Consider the following 18,778-nt stretch of genomic DNA (forward strand, 5'->3'; position numbering starts at 1 on the left):
TCACATACACTAAAATAAATAAAAAAAGAAAGAAAGAAAGAAATGGAATACGAGAACAATGGGAGTGGGCGTATTTATTCAGTAGACAAAAGAAATATGACTCTTAATACTTAACATTTTGAATTATTTCCATAATCACTGTAGCAAAAAAGAACTATCAGAACATTGAGTTATTTTACAGTTAAACTCTTTATTGTTTTCTTCTTTACAGGAACAATAATCTGAATATGTCTTCAACCAAACTGTCTCTAAACAGAAAGTTCATTATATAAATTATGCTTTATTTTTGTAATATTACCAAACACTGTATGGGTGAAAATAAATAGCCATTGACAAAGACATCTTTGTTTTTGTTTTTGCCATCCCACTCCACAAGCACGTTTGCCTTTGTAATTCCTTATGGGTAAAAAGCCAAATGTCCAGACAACAGAAGGCCTAATGACACCATAGTAAAGGAGCTCAGAACAGACATGTTAAAGGTTTCTGACAAAAAGCAGGGAGACATCCTTATCACAGGTGTACAGAAACATGGCCGTGCTCCAAAGAGCACTCACACTGCCTGTCCGGGCTTCCAGGGTGATGGCTAAGATGGGTGTGTTACAGTAACATGAGGCCATGCCATTTCCAAGTGTAACCACAAGGGCCGATAAATCAGAAGATAAAACACAAGCACTGTAATATCTGGACAATCTTCTTCCATGTATGAAAGAATGCTATTAATACATTTTAAATTCTTCTTTACTTTTTTTAATTAAGAATACTTTGGGTTTTTTTTTTCTTTTCTTTCTTCTTTTTTTTTTTTTTTTGGCATTTTATACTCAGTGTCCATTGGCCCCTTCTGAGAGTATCCGTGATGGTTCAGTAAATTTTGCAGTGAACAAGTAAAACAGAGCTGGAGTAGGTACCAAAGCCAACAGCGGTAGGTCGTGTTCCAGCCTGTCCACTCTGGAGATGGAGACTATTCCATAGGCATGCAGTAGCCAGTGGCTGAAGAGAACAATCAGTCTTTTCTTCCTGACCAGAAGATCATAGCAGTTCTGTGTGATCATCGTGGAAAAGAGAAGAGAAACACAGATTAGCATTCCTGGCTAAAGCTCTGCTCTTGACACAGGCACGGCTGGGACTCTGAATGCTTGAGCTAAAAGGGACTTCAGAACCGCTCCAACCACCCAGTCTAGCCACCACACCGTCCACACAGCCACACAGGCCCTCGGCAGCCACATTTGGCCTAGAGACCTTCTCTGGGTCCTCGTCTACGTCACCATTTACTCGGGGAGCATAAGCTTCATGAGATAGAAATAAACTGGAAGAGGAAGTGGACAGAGAGGACTCTCTCCATCCAGGCCCACTGCAGTTCCATAACCTCTCAGGTTTCCAGTATCTGCAGTCTGAATACACTCAAGACAACAGAAATGACTCATTTATTATCTTGTTTTCTTTCAGTCTTCAGTGCCATGTGATAACATGGAAAAACGTAAAGGGTCAAATCAAAGTAAAAGCAGTGTCTAAACATTCTAGTAAATGCAGCGATGGGGAGTGTTGAGTGGGTTACTCTTCAACTTTCCCTCATATGTCAATCACTCACAGCTTGTCTAGTCCTGGACTGTCTGTCACAGGATTCAGAGGCCTGTTTACAACTCCTGAGTAGAGAGCTAACTGAAAGATACAAACACCTTACAGAGCAGACACACATGGGGCAGAGAACCAAAGGAGTTTCAAGATCTAGAAAAGCAGTGTTCATTTGTAACTATACATATTTTATTCAAATATTCCAACACACCTTGATCTTTTCCTAGTTGATGAAAAGTCAAAACCAATTTCCTATCTTCTCTAATTGCTGCAATGCTGATAAAGACTGCAAAGGAGCAATAAGCTATCTACAGACAGGGAAGGCTGGGTATCCATTAGGTTTCTTCATTACCTAAGCTATGGCCACACTTCACACTGTTACCAATGTATTAGAAAAAGTGGTGCCAACAGCCATCTCTCAAGAGTTGACATGTTTCCTCTGGCTTATGTTCCTTTTGAACACAAGTATGAGAACAAACGTTAAGTGCATGTGCAGCAGATGGGTCGCAGCCTTAGTCCTTTAAGTTCTTGGGCGCTCTGCCCCAGATAGAACCTGCTAATCAGAGCTGTTGACGTACTTAATGGAAATGATGAGGTAAATGTGTTATCTTAGATAAACAGGAGTTGAGAGCCACAAAATCTGACAGAAAATTACAGAAGGAAGGCCCCACGCTGCCCTCGGATTAACAGTCTCATGAATGCATCTGTCCTGCTTAGGATATCAAATATAACATTACTTCTCATCAGTTGTTCAAACTGTCAACTGTGTAAAACCTTAGTTCCTTAAAACTAAAATATTTTAAAAAGTGATGGTTAGGGTTAGGGGCTGTTCCATTTTTACAACAATTATGTTAAATTATTTTTCTTCATCTTGTTGGGTAAAAGCACTGACTACTTCCCTAATTTCCCAAGGAAACATGCAACGCAGCCCACACAACCTCTCATAACTGTGACTAAGGAGATATAGGCACCATCAAGTAGCCAAGAACCACTGAACCAGTCAGTATGCCTTACTATCATATGTACGATTCCACTCAATTGTTAATTTTTATTTAAAAAACAATAAAACAAAACAAAACAAACCCTAAAACTGTAACAAAGGAAAACCAACTTCCTACCTCTATTTCAGAAGCAGACATGTACACAGCCAGGGTAACCAGCGATAACACTAATATAATGTACGGGAAGGCGTAATCTGGAAAAGAGACAGGCATTAGAAATTCATCATCAGCTAGAACACGGCTCTTCTGAGTCCTTTCTCAGCCAAGTCTCAGTTCAAGTCTCAGACTTTAGCCCCATTCCCGAGATGGACTGACAGCAGGTCTTCCCAGACTCCTCTCTACCCCCAGCTCCCAGCTGTCATGTGCACACACACAGAATGCATGCCAATGACCAGCTGTGCGTTGGGCTAAAAAATTTTCATGAGCAGTTTCATGCCATTTTTACATGGTAACAAGTTTGTGTTTGGAATTTTCTTCTCAAGCTCTTAAAAATGTAAATCTAACTTTGGTCACCTGTCAATAGCAAAGAGATCTGAGGCAGCTGAAGGATTCATTGAAAAGAATTAACTTCTCTCCCACGTGTCTACGAGTAGGTACGGACCAAACAAGAAAATTAGGGACACTCAGTTCTCTGTGCTTTACAGTCCAGAAAAGGAACCTTGATTGAGAAGATTAACCAGAAGGGTAACTCAGCTTTCCTTATCTTTAGAAAAGTTCATCTAAATGTATCATCAAACATTTTAGTTAATTCTCCTTTGGTCTTCCTGTCAAAATTCTGGAAATTTCCATTTCAAATGCAGTACAGCAATATCTTGGGCAAAAGTCTTCCCTACAAAATATTACCATTTTCCTTTTCCTACTATATCCACATTTATAGCACACAAAATAGGCAAACTGAGGAAAAAAATATCTTGAATTAGTTCGACACAATTATTTTAAAATAACTTCAATTTATAAAATTTCCAATTATTCTACAAAGCACATCTGGAACAAGTGAACACATTAATTAGGACATGGTAGCCAGAAGTGTCAATTACCAGTAGGCCTGTTCAGCTTAGTTTAGAATTGAGTTAATAATAGCTAGAACTTTTATATTACTGATTGTATCCTCAATCAGCCACCATAAAACAAACAAACAAACAAACAAAAAGCCAAAAAACAAAAACAACAAAAAACTCATTCAGTTAACTTACAGATAAATAGCACTGCTAACCATATAAGGTTATGACCTGGTAAGAAAGCCCAGACTCCCAGACAGCAGACAGGCACTACTGGGCTAGCCACAGGATTAGGAGCAGCCCTTAAACTCTAGGATGTAAACACCCGCCCCCACCCCAACCCCCAGATCTTTTGTACCTGGGTCTGGGCCAGGCATGGGAACCAGCATGTTCTCCCTGGTGGGTCAGAGGTAGATCACACTGAAACACTGGCTAAAGACTTTGTCTAAGCAGAAGCTTGATGCTGACCCTCTCACAACCATCCCCAGCACCTTAAACTACCAGAAGCTGCCCAGCGAATTTTGTTCATGCGTGCTATATTTCCTTTAAAAAAAAAAAAAGGCTTATCCTTTTCCAAAATCATACATTGCCATACATTGCTATGTATGATTTTGTAACTAACATAGAGGCCCGCAAACAAATAAGAACCACTTGCTCCTCCCTCCAAAGATGAGTGGAGGCTTGTTAGCAAACTGTGTGGAAAGGCCTATTTTCAGTCTAACATTCCTCTGGGGGAGTTTTTTCTGTTACCTGAAGAAACACTTTGCAATAGCTGTGATTTAGGAAGCAATGCTATCTGGCCACCTCCTTCCGAGTTAGCATCCCAAACCTTTCCCTGATCCCACAGCTCGCTTCTTTCTTCTATCTCTAAAGAGCTCCAAAGAGCACCAAAAAGATAGGCCAGAGGAGTCAGACACTTACAAGTAAGTAACTTTACGTCTGAATTTGGATATTTTAATTTCAGTACACAACACCCAAGCCCGCCCTCAGGTGACGGTGATTTTCTGGCCTTCAACACACAAAGACCAAAGAGAACACTAGCCAACAGCAGAGGAAGCCATGTGGACCAGGGCCACCCGACTCTGCAGGAGCCCTGAGGAAGCTATAGATGGAGGGCCAGGCTTCCACTGAGTTACATCCACACGTGGAAGCCCATCATACTCAGGCAGGGGGATCATCAGCAAGAGCCACGCTGTGTTCCTCTGCTGTCACCGCACTTCATCCTGGGATGGGTTTGGCTGGAGAGGGTGGGGAGGATCCTCAAGCAGTGTCCTGGGCTTTGATATCCTTGTGAGCCTTAGCCTTGTACCACAGGGTCTGTACAACAGGATGGTTGGGACTGATCGCCAGACGCCCTTTGACTGTCAGTCACTACGGAGCTGTCTCAAAGTGGATGGGCCTTCATGGCCTGAAGATGCTCATTAATACAGCAGGATGAAGACACAAGTCTACCAGAAGCTACCATCTCCTCAACCTTCTCACCCAAGACAGCTTCCGTGAGTGTGCAAACATTCTTAAACTCCACACTGTTCTCTGGTAGCTCATGCTCCTTGGCCAGAAGACCAGGCTCTTCTTATCAAACTCCTTCAGTTTCTGCATCCAGTACTCACCAGTGAGGTCACATAAACATCCATCTTTGTTCTCAAGATTTGCCCAGCATCTCTTTGTTCTCACCAGAGTACAGTTTCCTTCATGCGAGACATGTACTGACAGAGAAGCCATCTCCACACTGAAATGTCACAGATAGCTCAACAGCTCAGAAAGGTGTTGGTGCTTAGTTGAATCTCCATACAATGCTTCTGTGAAGACTGCTTTGCTCTGTTGGAGCATCTTGGAAGACACTCGGGGCAGCCCTCGGTCAACAGTGGCACAGCCATAACTGTGTTATTTGGGCATCCGCTCATCACAGCTGTCCATGAACACCGTGAACAGAGTTGAGTGTTGCTGACTTCTAATTCTCAAAGAAGTCAAAAGAAACTTGCCAAGGGATCAAGGGCAACCCCTGAACTCCATCCTAACTCCAGACAAGCACTTGCCTGCCAAGCCTTCCCACATCCCGGAGAGGCTCTCACAGAATCGGCCATACTCCTCCTGCGGGTTGTGATCAGAACCTGCTCTACATGGGCGTGTCCTGCCCAGCTTCTCTGATGTACTCATCCTCAATTTCCCTCATTTCTTTTCTTATCCTTAGTGTTGTCACCGTCGGCTGACCTTCAGTCTGAGGCTTCTTTCTCTTCACTTCCTTCTCTTCATCTATTTTGTCTTCTACCTCCCTATCACCCACATTGTCTCCTCTTCCTTCTTCAGACAGAGGGAAACAGAGTAACTGTTAACTGTGTTTCTCACTGCTTAACCCAACTCTGTTTGGTCTTCTTTGAGGCAGATCACTTTGGTATTCCAACCATGGGTTCACCCTGGTCTACACAGCCAGTGACGGCTCCACCAGCACAGAACTCCCAGACAGGCTGCTCCATCAGCATTGTGCTTTGTGACCACAAACATGTCTTTGCCATGAGATTGGAAGAACAAAATCCAACACCAAATGGCCTAATCATGAACATATATGCAATAGCCTGAGAGCTTTCTTGAGTATTTCAGTCAGACTTAGCAATGGTTCTCAAATTATCAGTAAGTTCAACCTTAGTCACACTAATGCCTGAGTCCACCGGAGTCGGAATGTGTTCTACGGGTTGGAAATGTCAATCTTCAGCTCTCTACTGCTGTCTATCTTAAGCAGGGTGGACTGAGATTGTCTGTGACTCAAATGCAGGCTCCTAGACATTGAGAGTGTGACTCAAAAGTGATTTGGTGGCGATACTTAACTCCAGCTTAGACAGTCCCTTCAAATACCTACTATATATTACTACCTATGATCTCTTGAAGATTCTGAATACTTAAAACAAATTCACTTTTCCCAATCTACTTATTTCCACTAATACTGTTTACCCATCTATCAGTTATTTAAAGACAAGGTTACTTTATCATATTTTCAGTTCATTCCCAAACCTTTGTTTAATTTGTTCCTTACTTTAATAATTCCTGCTTTTGAAGTGGGACCAGATGTCTAGCATTACACTGTGAGTCAGGCAGGCAGGCTAAGTCCACTGCTGGTATCTCTAAGCAGATGTTAACTAATCCATCAAGTTATCTTTCTAAAATGCAAACCTGATCATGTCACTCTTCTACAGAAGTCCTTATAAGGTCCCTGTGGTTTGAATGGGAATGTTCCCATTGATTCATGTTTGAATAATTGGTCCCCAGTTGGTGGTGCTATCTGGAAGGCTGAGGAGGTATGGCCTTGTTGGAGGTGTGTCACTAGGGTCTGACTTTGAGAGTTTAAAGAGTGACGCCATTTCTACATCACTCTCTGCTTCCTGCTTGCAGTCTGACATGTGAGCTCTCAGTTATTCCTGCTGCCATATCTATCTACCCCCTGCTGCCACCAGTCCCAGCCTCAATGGACTCTTAACCCTCAGGAACCTTAAGCCCAAAGAAATTCTTTCTTCCATGAGTTGCCTTGGCCATGGTATTTTATCACAGCAATAAAAACTAATAAAGTCCCAATACCAAAGCAGGCAAATAACCAAATGGGCTGAAGCTAACAGAGAGTGCTAGGAGCTGGATGGAGTCCAGATGGTGTTCTCAGACACTATGCAACTAAAGGAAACATGATCTGTGAGCTAGAACATGAGACGTGACAGATCCCCAGGAGCCTCTGATTTCCTCTTGAACCAAATTACACTACCGAGCTGTAGGATTCCCATCCCTGCCTGTTCCCTGACCAAGAGATTTGTCCTCTACTTCTTGGAAGACTTCTTAGAAAAGACACCATGCGAAATAGAAATATACTCAAAAGTCCCACCTGTGTTTCCCCAGCTATTTGGAAATCTCTGCTTTTGCTCCTAATACTATGATTGAGTCTTATAACAATGACATTCCTTATTCTTCTAACACAATTCAACCTAAAGTTGCTAAACAAATTGTTATCTTAACAGACATTTGTTTTAACAATTTTTAAGGAAAAGGATTTTTGCAAATGACCTTAGAAATCTAAGACAACAGCAAACAATACTTACTGACAACGTAACTTTTCATCTATTATATATAAGGCTTCTTTTTAAACTTTTGTGCTCAAAATTTTTTAATCTTCCAGCTTAGTTACAAACTTACTTTCTCAATCTGTTGAGAAGCTCCATCCCATCCTATTTTCAATAACATGCTTCAGCAAAAATCTATACTAAGGCCTACCTTTCAAAGATTAAAGGATAACTTTAAAGAAAAAGTTATCAAATTTATGGGAGGAAAACGGTGACTTTTCCTCGTCACACTTACATAAGAGGCCCCCTCCGACGGCCTGCAGCACGGTGAGAATGGGGAAGAAGTACAGAGCCGCATAGATGCTTTTGAACCGGTCAGACTTCCCGAGTCCACACGCGATCTTCTTCACCAGCAGAGGCCGCAGAAGCATCATTAACACCAGGCAGAAGGCATAATAAACAAACACGATGGTGTATCTGCAAAATGAGGCATTTGTGATATGTGTAAAACCTTTATCCTTGATGGTCTTAAGTCAAAGACCTTAAGAGAAGATTTAAAGCTCTGTTTTGCCTACCCACTAAGATACTCAGACTGGTGAAGGGGGACACGCAAACACATGCACTGTGCTGTTGTTGGTTTGTTGTCTGTTTATGAGGTTTGGTGTATTTGAAAATATGTCTCAAAAATCTTAAAAATGTCATGGGAGAGACGGCTCAGCAGTTCAGAGTATTTGCTGCTTTTGCGAAGGACTTGGGTTTAGTTCCCAGCATCCACAAGGCAGCTCACAACCACCTAAAACTCCAGGTTAAATAAAACATACGGTTATTTTATTGAAAATTAAATCAGATACATTTATTGCTAGTCACATTAATGGTATTTATTGTAAAAATATCAAGTTAGAAGGAAAATGACACATGGATGCCCTGAACCCTCTCTCTGTGCCCAGTAACAGTGACTCCTATTTTAAACTCTGCTGTCCTTTAAAATTCTATTGATGATAAATAAATTAACTGGAATTGTAGAAGCTTATTATTAATTAAGGATAGACATAACCAAATATCAATAGAATATGGGGAAGAGACCAAATATAGCTAGCTACATCAGCTAAAAAGGTAACTGAATTATAGGTGATTTATGTAGAGACTTCAAGGTTTGTTTTATGCTGATAAATTACACATTCTAGAAGCTTCTCTAGGTGATTCAAGCTGTCACTGTTTTCTCTTGTTGTTGTTAAATACTTAAATCAGTTAAAGCAATAACACATGAACCACATACGACACGTGTACCCATGTCATATTACCTATGTGTATTTACATCTGTGTGAATGTATGCTCTACATGTGAGTACCATCAGTAGCTAGGAAAGGGCTCCCCATTCCTTCAAAGTAAGGATACAGGTGGTGCAAGCTGCCTGACATGGGTGTCAGGACTGAACTTGGGTCTTCGGCAGGAACATTATACTATCTGAACTGCTAGCCATCTCTTCAGCCCCAGTAATAAATTCAAACTAAATCCATAGTTCAAACTACTTACCTAAATTATTAAAAGTACTATGTCTTCTTAGTTTCTACTGAAAGTTTCTGCCACTTTATCTTTTAACTGACACATCCAGTCACTGAGGTGCCTCCTTCACGTGTGTCTGCTCTATGTTGTCTATTAAGATCCTGCAAGACCTTAGTACAGTGTGAAAAGAAACACTTGAAGCTGAGTTACAGTTCTATGATGCAATAAGCCAACAGAGGACATTATTAGTTTTAATGAAGTACAGTTATCTAGATGCATGTAAAAGTAATTTGAAGGTCATAAAGCTTGGCAGAAGAAATGATTTTCATATTTTTATATCTGGAAATGTGAGAGTCACTTTTTATATGTTTGCATGTCCATGTGTTTGACAATTTACTGTTAAGAACTTGATCATGGGGCTGGAGAGATGGCTCAGCACTTAAGAGCACTGGCTGCTCTTGTAGAGTCTTGGGTTTGATTCCCAACACCAACACAACACAACACAACCTCCTCTAACTTTAGTTATGGGGGGGGGGCGGCTAATACCCCTTTCTGGTCTCCATGGGCAACAAGCACACCTGTGGTACCCATACATACTTGCATACATCCATATATATATATATATATATATATATATATATATATATATATATATATATATATATATATAAAGAAAAAAGTCTTTAGAAAAAAAACTAATCTCACTGAGCACATATATATATTGGAAACTTGCTCCAGTAACAAGAATAAAATAATTATTTTTCTATTCTGCCTTTACCAAGAAAAACATATCAAATTGCTAACAATTTAAAGAAACTCTAAAAATGGAATAGTATGGTATACTGTATGAAATCTTATGAATTTGCTTTTTGAAAACAGCATATTGAGCTGGTCAGTTGACTCGGCAGGTAATGTGTTCAATTCTTAGGACTTACGTGACAGAGGGAGAGGACAAAACTCTTCCAGCTGTTCTCTAACATCCACATAGTGCTGTGACATGCACATGCATTCATATACATAAACAAAAATAGCATTCTGATGAAAAAATATTTTCATTTTCAAAAATAAAACAAAAACAAAAAATAAAACCAAACCCTAACATCCACATGTACAGGACATACAACATCTAATACATTACATGGAGCAATTTAACCCTCACAGCACACTATAAGGCATCGTTCCCATTCGTCAGTGGAAAACTGAAATTGTTCAACACCGTTAACATACACGTTAGTGTAACTGACAGATACAGAAGTCAAACAGGCCATTTTTGTTTCCAGAGCCCACATGTTTTCCTATATGTCAAATACCACATCTCTATTACATACCCTCAAAGGTTTAACCTCTTTTTTAAAAGACTCTATGAAACACAGAAAACATATTCCTAAGTATATATGTGTTCATGTGAGCATATGTACTGTTTTTCTATGGCAAAAAATACTTTCCCTTCTACACCTAACAACACAGTTTAGTAGTAGAGCCCTAGCAGGCCTGAGGTGCTAGGTTTATTCCCCAACCCAATAAACACAACACACACAATACACACATACATACACAGCACATACACATCTACTCACACACACATACACAAAACACACACACACAATGACTCTCTGAGCATGGCACTATATACATGGAATCCCAGGACTCAGGAGGCTGAGGCAGGATGAGATTAAAGACAGCCTAGCGCATATAGTTAGACCACGTCTTAAAAGTAAAAATGATTGTGAAGGTTTGCCTATGCTTGGCCCAGGGAGTGGCATTATTAGGGGGCACTATTAGTTACATGTAGGCCTATCAGGGGGTGTGGCCTTGTTGGAGTAGGTGTGTCACTGCAGACATGGGCTTTAAGGCCTCATTCTAGCTGCTTGGATGCCAGTCTTCTCTAGCAGCCTTCAGATGAAGAGGCAGAACTCTCATGCCTGCCTGGATGCCATACTCCCACCTTTATGATGCTGGACTGAACTTCTGAACCTGTAAGCCAGATCCATTTAAATTTGTCCTCCTAATAAGAGTTGCCTTGGTTATGGTGTCTGTTTACAACAGTAAAATCCTAAGACATGATATTTCCTATTATATTCTGTATGCATTCAGAGAAGAAAATAATTTCTACTATCTCACCTACAAGTTCACAAGTTTGATCTTAAAATCAGTGGAATCTACAACCATTTCTTTCTCAGTGGTCTTGGGTCTAAATAAATACTTACAGTGGGTAGACCGCTTCGTGAGTGCAGTGTACCGTGGTGACGTAATCTGGACTTGGGTTGTAAAGCATCGTGTACCAATCAGAAAGCATCAGCACGCGGCATGAACGGATGTAAAGGACGCCCACGGGATCGCTCACGAGCAGGGTGATGATAGCCGCCATGGTGCATTCAAACAGCGCGGTGATGTGCTGGAAAAGAGCGCTGGAGCTGGAGAGCAGGACAGGGGCGGTGTCTCAGTCAGGTGTGTGTTTTAAGACAAATGTTTCAGTGACAATCCTAAAATTACACTCTTCAAAGTGCAGACAAGCATGGTACTCAGCGCCTCGGACAACCCTGGTGCTATGGTCTGAAGCCATGTTAAAAGATAAGTCTGTTCACTGAGGGAGTCAGGACTGTCTTTGTCCCTCCTGCCATGTGAGGACGCAGAGAGAGGGTGTGCCAGACCTAGATCCCGATGAGCCACTTCCCAGTTTCCACAGATGCAATCGGTTTATTTCTGGGGAGGCCTAGACAGAAGGATTACCATGGGACAAGCCTGGGCTACATAGTGAGTTACACGTCGGCCTAGACTAGAGAGTAAGATCCTGTCTCAAAACATTAATTAATTAATTAATTAATTAATCAACAACCTAATTATTATTTTCCCAGTTAATTAGCTAGTTAAGTATACAATTAAGTACTTGGTTACTTCATCAACTAGTTAATTAACTTAATTAATAACCTACGTGTATTACGTACACTCATGAGTGCCTGGGGCCTGTGGTAGTCACGAGAGGGTGTTAGATCTCCTGTAAGTGGAGCTGTGGATGAGGGGTCAGATACCCTGGGACTGGAGCTACAAAGTTGTAAGCTACCATGTGGATACTGGGTACCAAACCTCGATGCCTTTAACCACTGGGCCAGCTCTCCAGCCCCTCATTCACTTTGTGAAAGAGTAGAATCCTTGGAATTGTTTCACTCTACTATGTTCCAGATTTTAGTGAGAGCCTGAGGGTCACTGAGCGCTCTAATGAGCAGCGCTGGAGTACTTCAGAGATAAAAACACTGCACGCGCAGTGGAAATAAACACGTTATACAGTCTGATCTTCACGGGCTCTTCAAAATTCATACTTCTAGAGTAAAATCCAAACCTAATTCACAATGACAGGAATCTTTTCACCATATTTAATCCACCTATACTCAACCATGGGATCTTTGGCAATGAAAGTGGATTCCAAAACTCCACTTATAAAACCATGGTCATACACTGCCTGGAATTTCAGTCTATGAAGTCCGTGTATATGACAGTGGCCCCACAGGCCTGTGTTCTCCATGCACCTTGTGGCTGTTGTTGTATAAGCATGTTCTATGATGCCGGCACACCAGCAAGAACACTTAATGACACATTCCTCAGAGCTGTGTCACTATACCTGACGTAAGACTCTACCTCAGGATGTCTTCCGCACCTCAGGAAAGATCTCCCTCCCACCCTCCTCTTACACCGTGTCTTAGCCATGCCAAACTGCCTCAAGTTCTCTGCACCTCCAGCCAGGTGGACAGGCTCTACCCTCTACCTCAAGACGTGTTTCATCCACATGGACAACCCTGTCCTCTTTACCATCAGCTCTGGAACTATGCCCTGTCAGAGCACAGTTGAAAGAATGACGCCTGGTGGGCGGTGCCTGGGGAGCTGTAAGTGAGGCTCCAGGAATAAGAACAGAGGGCCTTTACCTCAGGTGCCTTTGTCCCCTGGGTTGTCCTTGGATGTGATCTCAAGCATCCTGTGACAGCCATTTGCACTCACATTATGACATGTTTACTCATGTCAGATGTCAGAACATAGCTGTAGAACCCAACCTGGGCAGTATACCCCAAGTCTGGATATGGCCTCTGCCTTGCTTTCATGCTTTCCCAGATCTATTCTACAGCATGTGCCAGGCAACTGTGTTTAAGCTGCCTGTCCAGAGAAAGTTCTGGGAAAGGGCTGCTCTGTTAGTATTTGGTATGTGCTTACTGGGGTTTATTTACATGTCTTTCTGAACTCAAACAACCTTCCTTGGATCACTGCTTTGGTACATTCCTGTATAAAAGTACACTGAAACCGAAGTAGGGCTGTCCATGGCAGCAGACTGTAGTCTGCCCCACTCTTGCAGCTCCTCAGGTCCCAGGTCTCGCAGACAGTTGACAACGCCCCAGCTTTATGAACTGTCTGTAAGACTCCTCAGACCGAGCCTCTGGACCCGGCCCTCCTCCTCTGTCAGTCTCCTCTCAGTCACACCACGCCCATTTCTCTCTCCGAAATGCCAGGCAGCAAAAAGGGTTTGGAGAAAATAAAAACTCCAAAGCAGGAAAAACTCACAAAAGTAGAGGAATTAAAAGCACTAAGGCTGAGCCAGCTAAGGGAGACGGCCTCCCACTCCTGCAGAGGGAGGACCAGGTCCATGTTTGTCGAGAGCCTCCACATCTCCGGCCTCCATCCACCTTCAGTTTTACCTTTCCTTCATTTACAACCCACCCTTGACCCCTTCAGCTCGCACAACCCTCCACGTCATGCGATCTGAAGGCTTTTAGATCCCATGAGGCACACTTGTTCTCTTGATCTCTCTGACTCCTAAGTGTTTGGTTGACAAGAGTATTTCGCCATATCTCTAAGATGGGTTTATATTATCATCAGGTACCTGTCTGTCTTCTCTACTTCTTCTATCTCTTCCTTTGATCTTCCAAACAAAAAATACACTGCTTACTAAATGTGCCAACAGTGCATTAGTCAGCTCTCATAATCATACTAGATATTTGTTTTAAAACAGTAACAGCCTGTGGTTATAACCAACTGCTGCAGAAACGTGGTAAGTATTATCAATGAGAAATAATGTTCTTTCAAGAGCATGGAGAGAAAAATTAAGGAGAGCATCAGTAATACCCACTAAGATATACCCTACCACTGCTTTCTTATTACAGGGAAAGAAAAACAGAAGAAACAGAAAGAAAAGCAAGTTGTCCCCTTTGAAACAGACTGTGGTGTAGGAGGAGAAGCACCATATTAAGTGGCACTTCCCCAGCATGAGTCTGCGCAGTCAACCAGCTGTGCTCACCTCTTTTTCCCTGAGTACCATTCAATGAAGAACCAGTGCAAGACGAGGGGAAGCATAGCCATAAAGCCAAGATAGAGCCAGTCATAAAGTTCCGGGGACTCCGTGCAAGGCTGGCAGTGCTTCTGCACATTTGTCCGCTGTCCTCTTGGGCATACCTACAATGGGTAATGACACTGCTTTATATACAGATAGTGTTTTAGGATCATTCTATAAGGGAGTTCATTTTATTTTAAACATTTTAGTATGTGTAACTTTCAAAAATTAAACAAAGAAAACCAACCCTGTAAGCAAAATAAAAAGAAATCTCAAAGAGAAACCACTTTAAGAAATCCACATCACCTGTGCTATCTATAAAATGCTAAGGAAGATTCTTTTCATTTAGTTGCTAAAAATAGCTAACTAATATTCAGTGAAAAACCTTGTTAGTAACATCATACAAAACCTATTGCAGAAGTGTTCTGGAGTTGGCATGTTAATTCACTATGCAAAATGCTTTGCTAAATCGTTAAACAGTACTTAGACATTACAAAGTACCTTTTAATATCTGTGACTGTCAAGAAAGGTTTAATATAGTTATCACCATGCCAATATAAACAAGGCTTTTATTAATACCATATTCTTATACATTCATGAATACATTTAACAAAAAAAAATCTACATGCAAAATGTTTCCAAAGTAAACAGATCTTAAAATGAAATAACATTAACATAAGACTTACCCCACATTCTCCATAGATTTCATTTGATCCATTTTTAAATAATAGGGTCTTCCCACAGTAGAGTCCAAGGCATGCTGGTTGAATATCGACAGCTTTTTAAAAACAAATGCCAGTATAGTAACATCTTTTGTGATTATAAAGTAAGAGTAGCCTGATAACAGCTGAGTAGTTGACAAAATATCTCAACCTCACTTTTAAAATGTGTAACAGACAAGTCTTGATGCGTTTACTTTAAATTTGCTCAACTGAAGCACAGAAAGTTCGCCGGGAGCCTCCTATCAAGGTCTCCAATCAGTACAGCAGGTTCTAGTCCCAGACCTAACCCTGAATCTTCCCAAGGGCTCTAGGAAGCCAGTCCCTACGATTAGACTTTAGAATTTCATTGGTTATAAGGTCATAAGAACCTGATTTAAAAAAAAAAATCACTGATAGGGGCCAGAGAGCTGGTTCTGGTAAAAGCACTTACTGAGCATGCCTAACTAAACCTGAGGAGTTTGATTTCTAGAGCCCATGGTAAAAAGACACCAGAAAGTTGTCTCCTGACCTCCATGCATGAGCTATAGCAGGCACACTCCCAGCCCTACACACACCATACACAAGCACACAATTTTTAAAAATTAATTGAAATAAATCACGGATAGAAGATCACTTGTAGTGAGAATTCTGGAATTTTGGTTTCTTAAAAAAAAACATCAAAATATTATGCTTTTGTTTTAGTCTCAGGCGTGATGATGTGAGGTTGTTTCACAGCTGCTGACTATGATTTGCCTCGTGCTCTAGCAGAGGCATGCTTAGGCCAGATGCAGATAGTTCCTGCGATTGTGTAACGTTTAAAATTCTGGAAACTTTTCAGAGGGTAATGCTAGGGCTTCAAGAGGCAGGGTGGGGTGGTTGGTCTTTCAGGAGGGTTGGTTGCAGTTAGTAGCTATGATCAAAGAAGAAACAAGAAGAAATTCAAGGATCTCTATTCCCTTCCCCCATCTCTCTTTCTCTCCTATGTAATGACTGGGGATGAAACTGGAGGAAAAGAGAGGCAGAGAATAAATGTTGGGGGAAAGAATCTGCAAAGTAGCAAAGACCAACTACAAGGAAAGAAGAATTAAGAAAAAGATTCAGAGATCTCTATAATCTCCCCCCCACCCCCACCCCCCCCCCCCCCGGCATCTTCCTCTCCTATCTGTTGATAAGGGGGTGACACCAGGGAATAAAGGGTGAGACAAAGAGCCCACAAAGTAGCAAAGACCAGCTACGGTCACTATTTTTCATTTGGCAAATTTGAGACACTGGGCACACACATAGACTCAATTCTTTGCTCATAACAATACATTAACAGAAAAGCTGAATTGTCTGCAATCTGAAAAAAGTTTCAGAGCAGAGGGTAGGTAGGTCTTTAAAACAAGTCAATTCACCTCCATATAAAAGCATTAACATAGCTTTTATTATTCGCGTTGAATAATAAAACCACCAACTCTGGCACTGAGCTTCTGACCTGTCACTTGAGAACAACTGCCTTGCAATCAATTTCTTAAAGGTATGAGGGAAATTAAAAATGGCTCTTTTTAAGACAAAACCCTGAGGATCTCCAAATTATCTAGGACCTCATCCAAGAGAAATCACTGAGGGTCTCTTCTGCATCAGTGACACCTGATTCTCTTCACCGTATATAGTGAATAACCATATATGACAAATAACCATATATGGAATATGCTGCTCAAAGGCTACTACTTTACTCAGAGGACCACAGCAGTGAGGCTGTCTTCTGTAAGGATCTGCCGTATGCTATGAAATGAATCCAAAACAACGCTGGCCTACGTGTGAATTTACATGTTTTATTATTGCTGAACAATAATTTCCTTAAATTTTTCAGGTGGAGTCTCTCATTACAAGGCCTTTTCAATCCTTTCAAATTCCTGTACACCAGATTTTTTTTGTACTTACATTGCCCAGGAAAAACAGAAAAAGTCAGAAATGTCTCATGTTTGATAATTTCACTTTACCAAGTATCTGACATCTTTTTTAAAAACCCATTCTTCTTTATTTTAAAATCTTAAAAAACTTTTATTATTATAGTATTGTGTTTTTATGTGGTGTGTGTGTGTGTGTGTGTGTGTGTTGTCTGCATTTATGTCTTGACAGTTCACCAGGTACCATCCAAGTGCCCGCAGAGGCCAAAAGAGGAAGATAAGAAAAGGATATAGGATCCATTGGAACTGGAGTTACAGAGAGTCCTGAGCTAAAGGACAAACCCTAAGTAGCAAGTGCTCTTAATCCCTGAGCCATCTCCCTAGCCAGCCCCTTAACACCCTTTTTTACAGCTACTGAACTGTAGTGACCTAAACACATGAAATGAATTTTCAGTTTTTCTGAGAAGGAAATTAAGGCGCTGGAAGCCCCTTCTCGGTGGACTTTGCATCTAAAAGATCTCAAAACCAAGGCCTGAAAATCAGCACAACAAACAAAATCAAAGCGCATTTTCCTAACAAGAAGAATCTGTACAGCAACCTTTCATAATCTTTGGTGAACTACGGCTAAAATGTTGTCCTTGGTTTTCTTCTCCAACAGTCTAGACCCTTTGTGAAGGGCTCAATGTATTTACATCTGATGCCCAGTGTAGTGGTGCAAGCCTTTCAACCCAGCTCTATGGAGGCAGAAGCAAGTGGATCTCCACGTTCGAGGTTAGCCTAGTCTACAGAGCGAGTTCCAGGTCGGCTAAGGCTACACGGACAAACCCTGTCTCGAAAAACAAAAAAACAAAAATCACAAAAATTGAGGTTGAAAAAGCAAGTCTCGTGGCAATTCACTTCTGCTTCCTTGTCCTGTTCTAACATTACGACTTCTAATTCTGAAGTCAACCACCTGGACAAGAACAAAGGGACCGAATGAAGGAACATAGGAAGAGCACACAAAGCCACAACCTTTAATTCTGCACACGCGCCCTTCTCCAGCCATGCTGGAGCAGACCATCCCAATCCTGAGGGAAGTCAGAGCCTAGGCAGAAAAGGGTCAGGCTACCCGCCACGGGAGAGCTAACGGCCAGAAGCGAGCCCACGACTATGCGAGGAAAAGCAGTAGGAAAAAAAGACAGAGACACGCCCGCAGCCTAATCGACCACTTACCCATTGGCCACACTAGCTTCCCCAGAAAAGCCAGGGATCAGCGGGTCCGAACGCAGCGCCCGAACATCCGGGCCACAGCGCTCCCAGCCGCTCCGCCTCCGGCTAGCCGGGCAATCGCGCTGGAACCCCGCCCCTGCTACATTAGGCTCCGAATCCCACCCCACCACCGCTTCCCCAACTAGGGGCGTGGGGAATGCACGCGGCAGACTTCCAGGCCTAGGATTTCCAGAAACCTAGTTTCCTAATCTAGGCTTGGAAGCCTCTCACTTCCGGGTTTGCGCTAAGAGGCTCCACCTTTTCCGGGCCCAGCCTCCAACTTGAACTAGTCTCCACCGCCTCCAGTGTTTCTTTGACTGGACCCTGAGGTCCCGCCCCCGTTTCCTAGACGAAACTTGTAGCCCCGCCCACACCACGCATTCAAGTCTTCGTGGCCTCGCCCCTACCCTGCATTGAAGTCTCCGAGGACCGCCCCCAACGTGCAGTATAGTGTTCTAGGCACCGCCTCCACTATGTAATCTTTGGAAACCCGCCCCCATTTTAAGGGCTACTTTTCTAGG

The 18,778-nt window shown here is 42.1% G+C and overlaps 2 protein-coding genes across 3 annotated transcripts in view; one reads left to right on the top strand and one right to left on the bottom strand.

The window, feature by feature from the left end:
- Positions 1 to 587, top strand: part of Ccdc175 (coiled-coil domain containing 175) — an 84,316-nt gene extending 83,729 nt beyond the window's left edge. The window contains exon 21 of the mRNA XM_052186723.1: positions 412 to 587. Coding sequence (XP_052042683.1) covers positions 412 to 587 — 176 coding nt within the window. The remainder of the gene's footprint in view (positions 1 to 411) is intronic.
- Positions 55 to 18,522, bottom strand: Jkamp (JNK1/MAPK8 associated membrane protein). 2 transcript variants are annotated; one of them, XM_052185684.1, is made up of 7 exons: positions 18,222 to 18,522; positions 15,106 to 15,179; positions 14,387 to 14,541; positions 11,316 to 11,522; positions 7,901 to 8,082; positions 2,688 to 2,764; positions 55 to 1,037 (listed from the first exon to the last, which is right to left on the bottom strand). In XM_052185684.1, exons 1-7 carry the CDS (start codon positions 18,223 to 18,225, stop codon positions 819 to 821), a joined length of 918 nt encoding a protein of 305 aa, XP_052041644.1. In that variant the 5' UTR covers positions 18,226 to 18,522; the 3' UTR covers positions 55 to 818. The 2 variants fall into 2 exon arrangements, with proteins under 2 accessions (XP_052041644.1, XP_052041643.1); XM_052185683.1 differs by having other exon boundaries at positions 15,106 to 15,197.
- Between the last annotated feature and the right edge of the window lie 256 nt (positions 18,523 to 18,778).

This window comes from Apodemus sylvaticus, chromosome 6 (genome assembly GCF_947179515.1).
Source record: "Apodemus sylvaticus chromosome 6, mApoSyl1.1, whole genome shotgun sequence".
NCBI lineage: Eukaryota > Metazoa > Chordata > Mammalia > Rodentia > Muridae > Apodemus > Apodemus sylvaticus.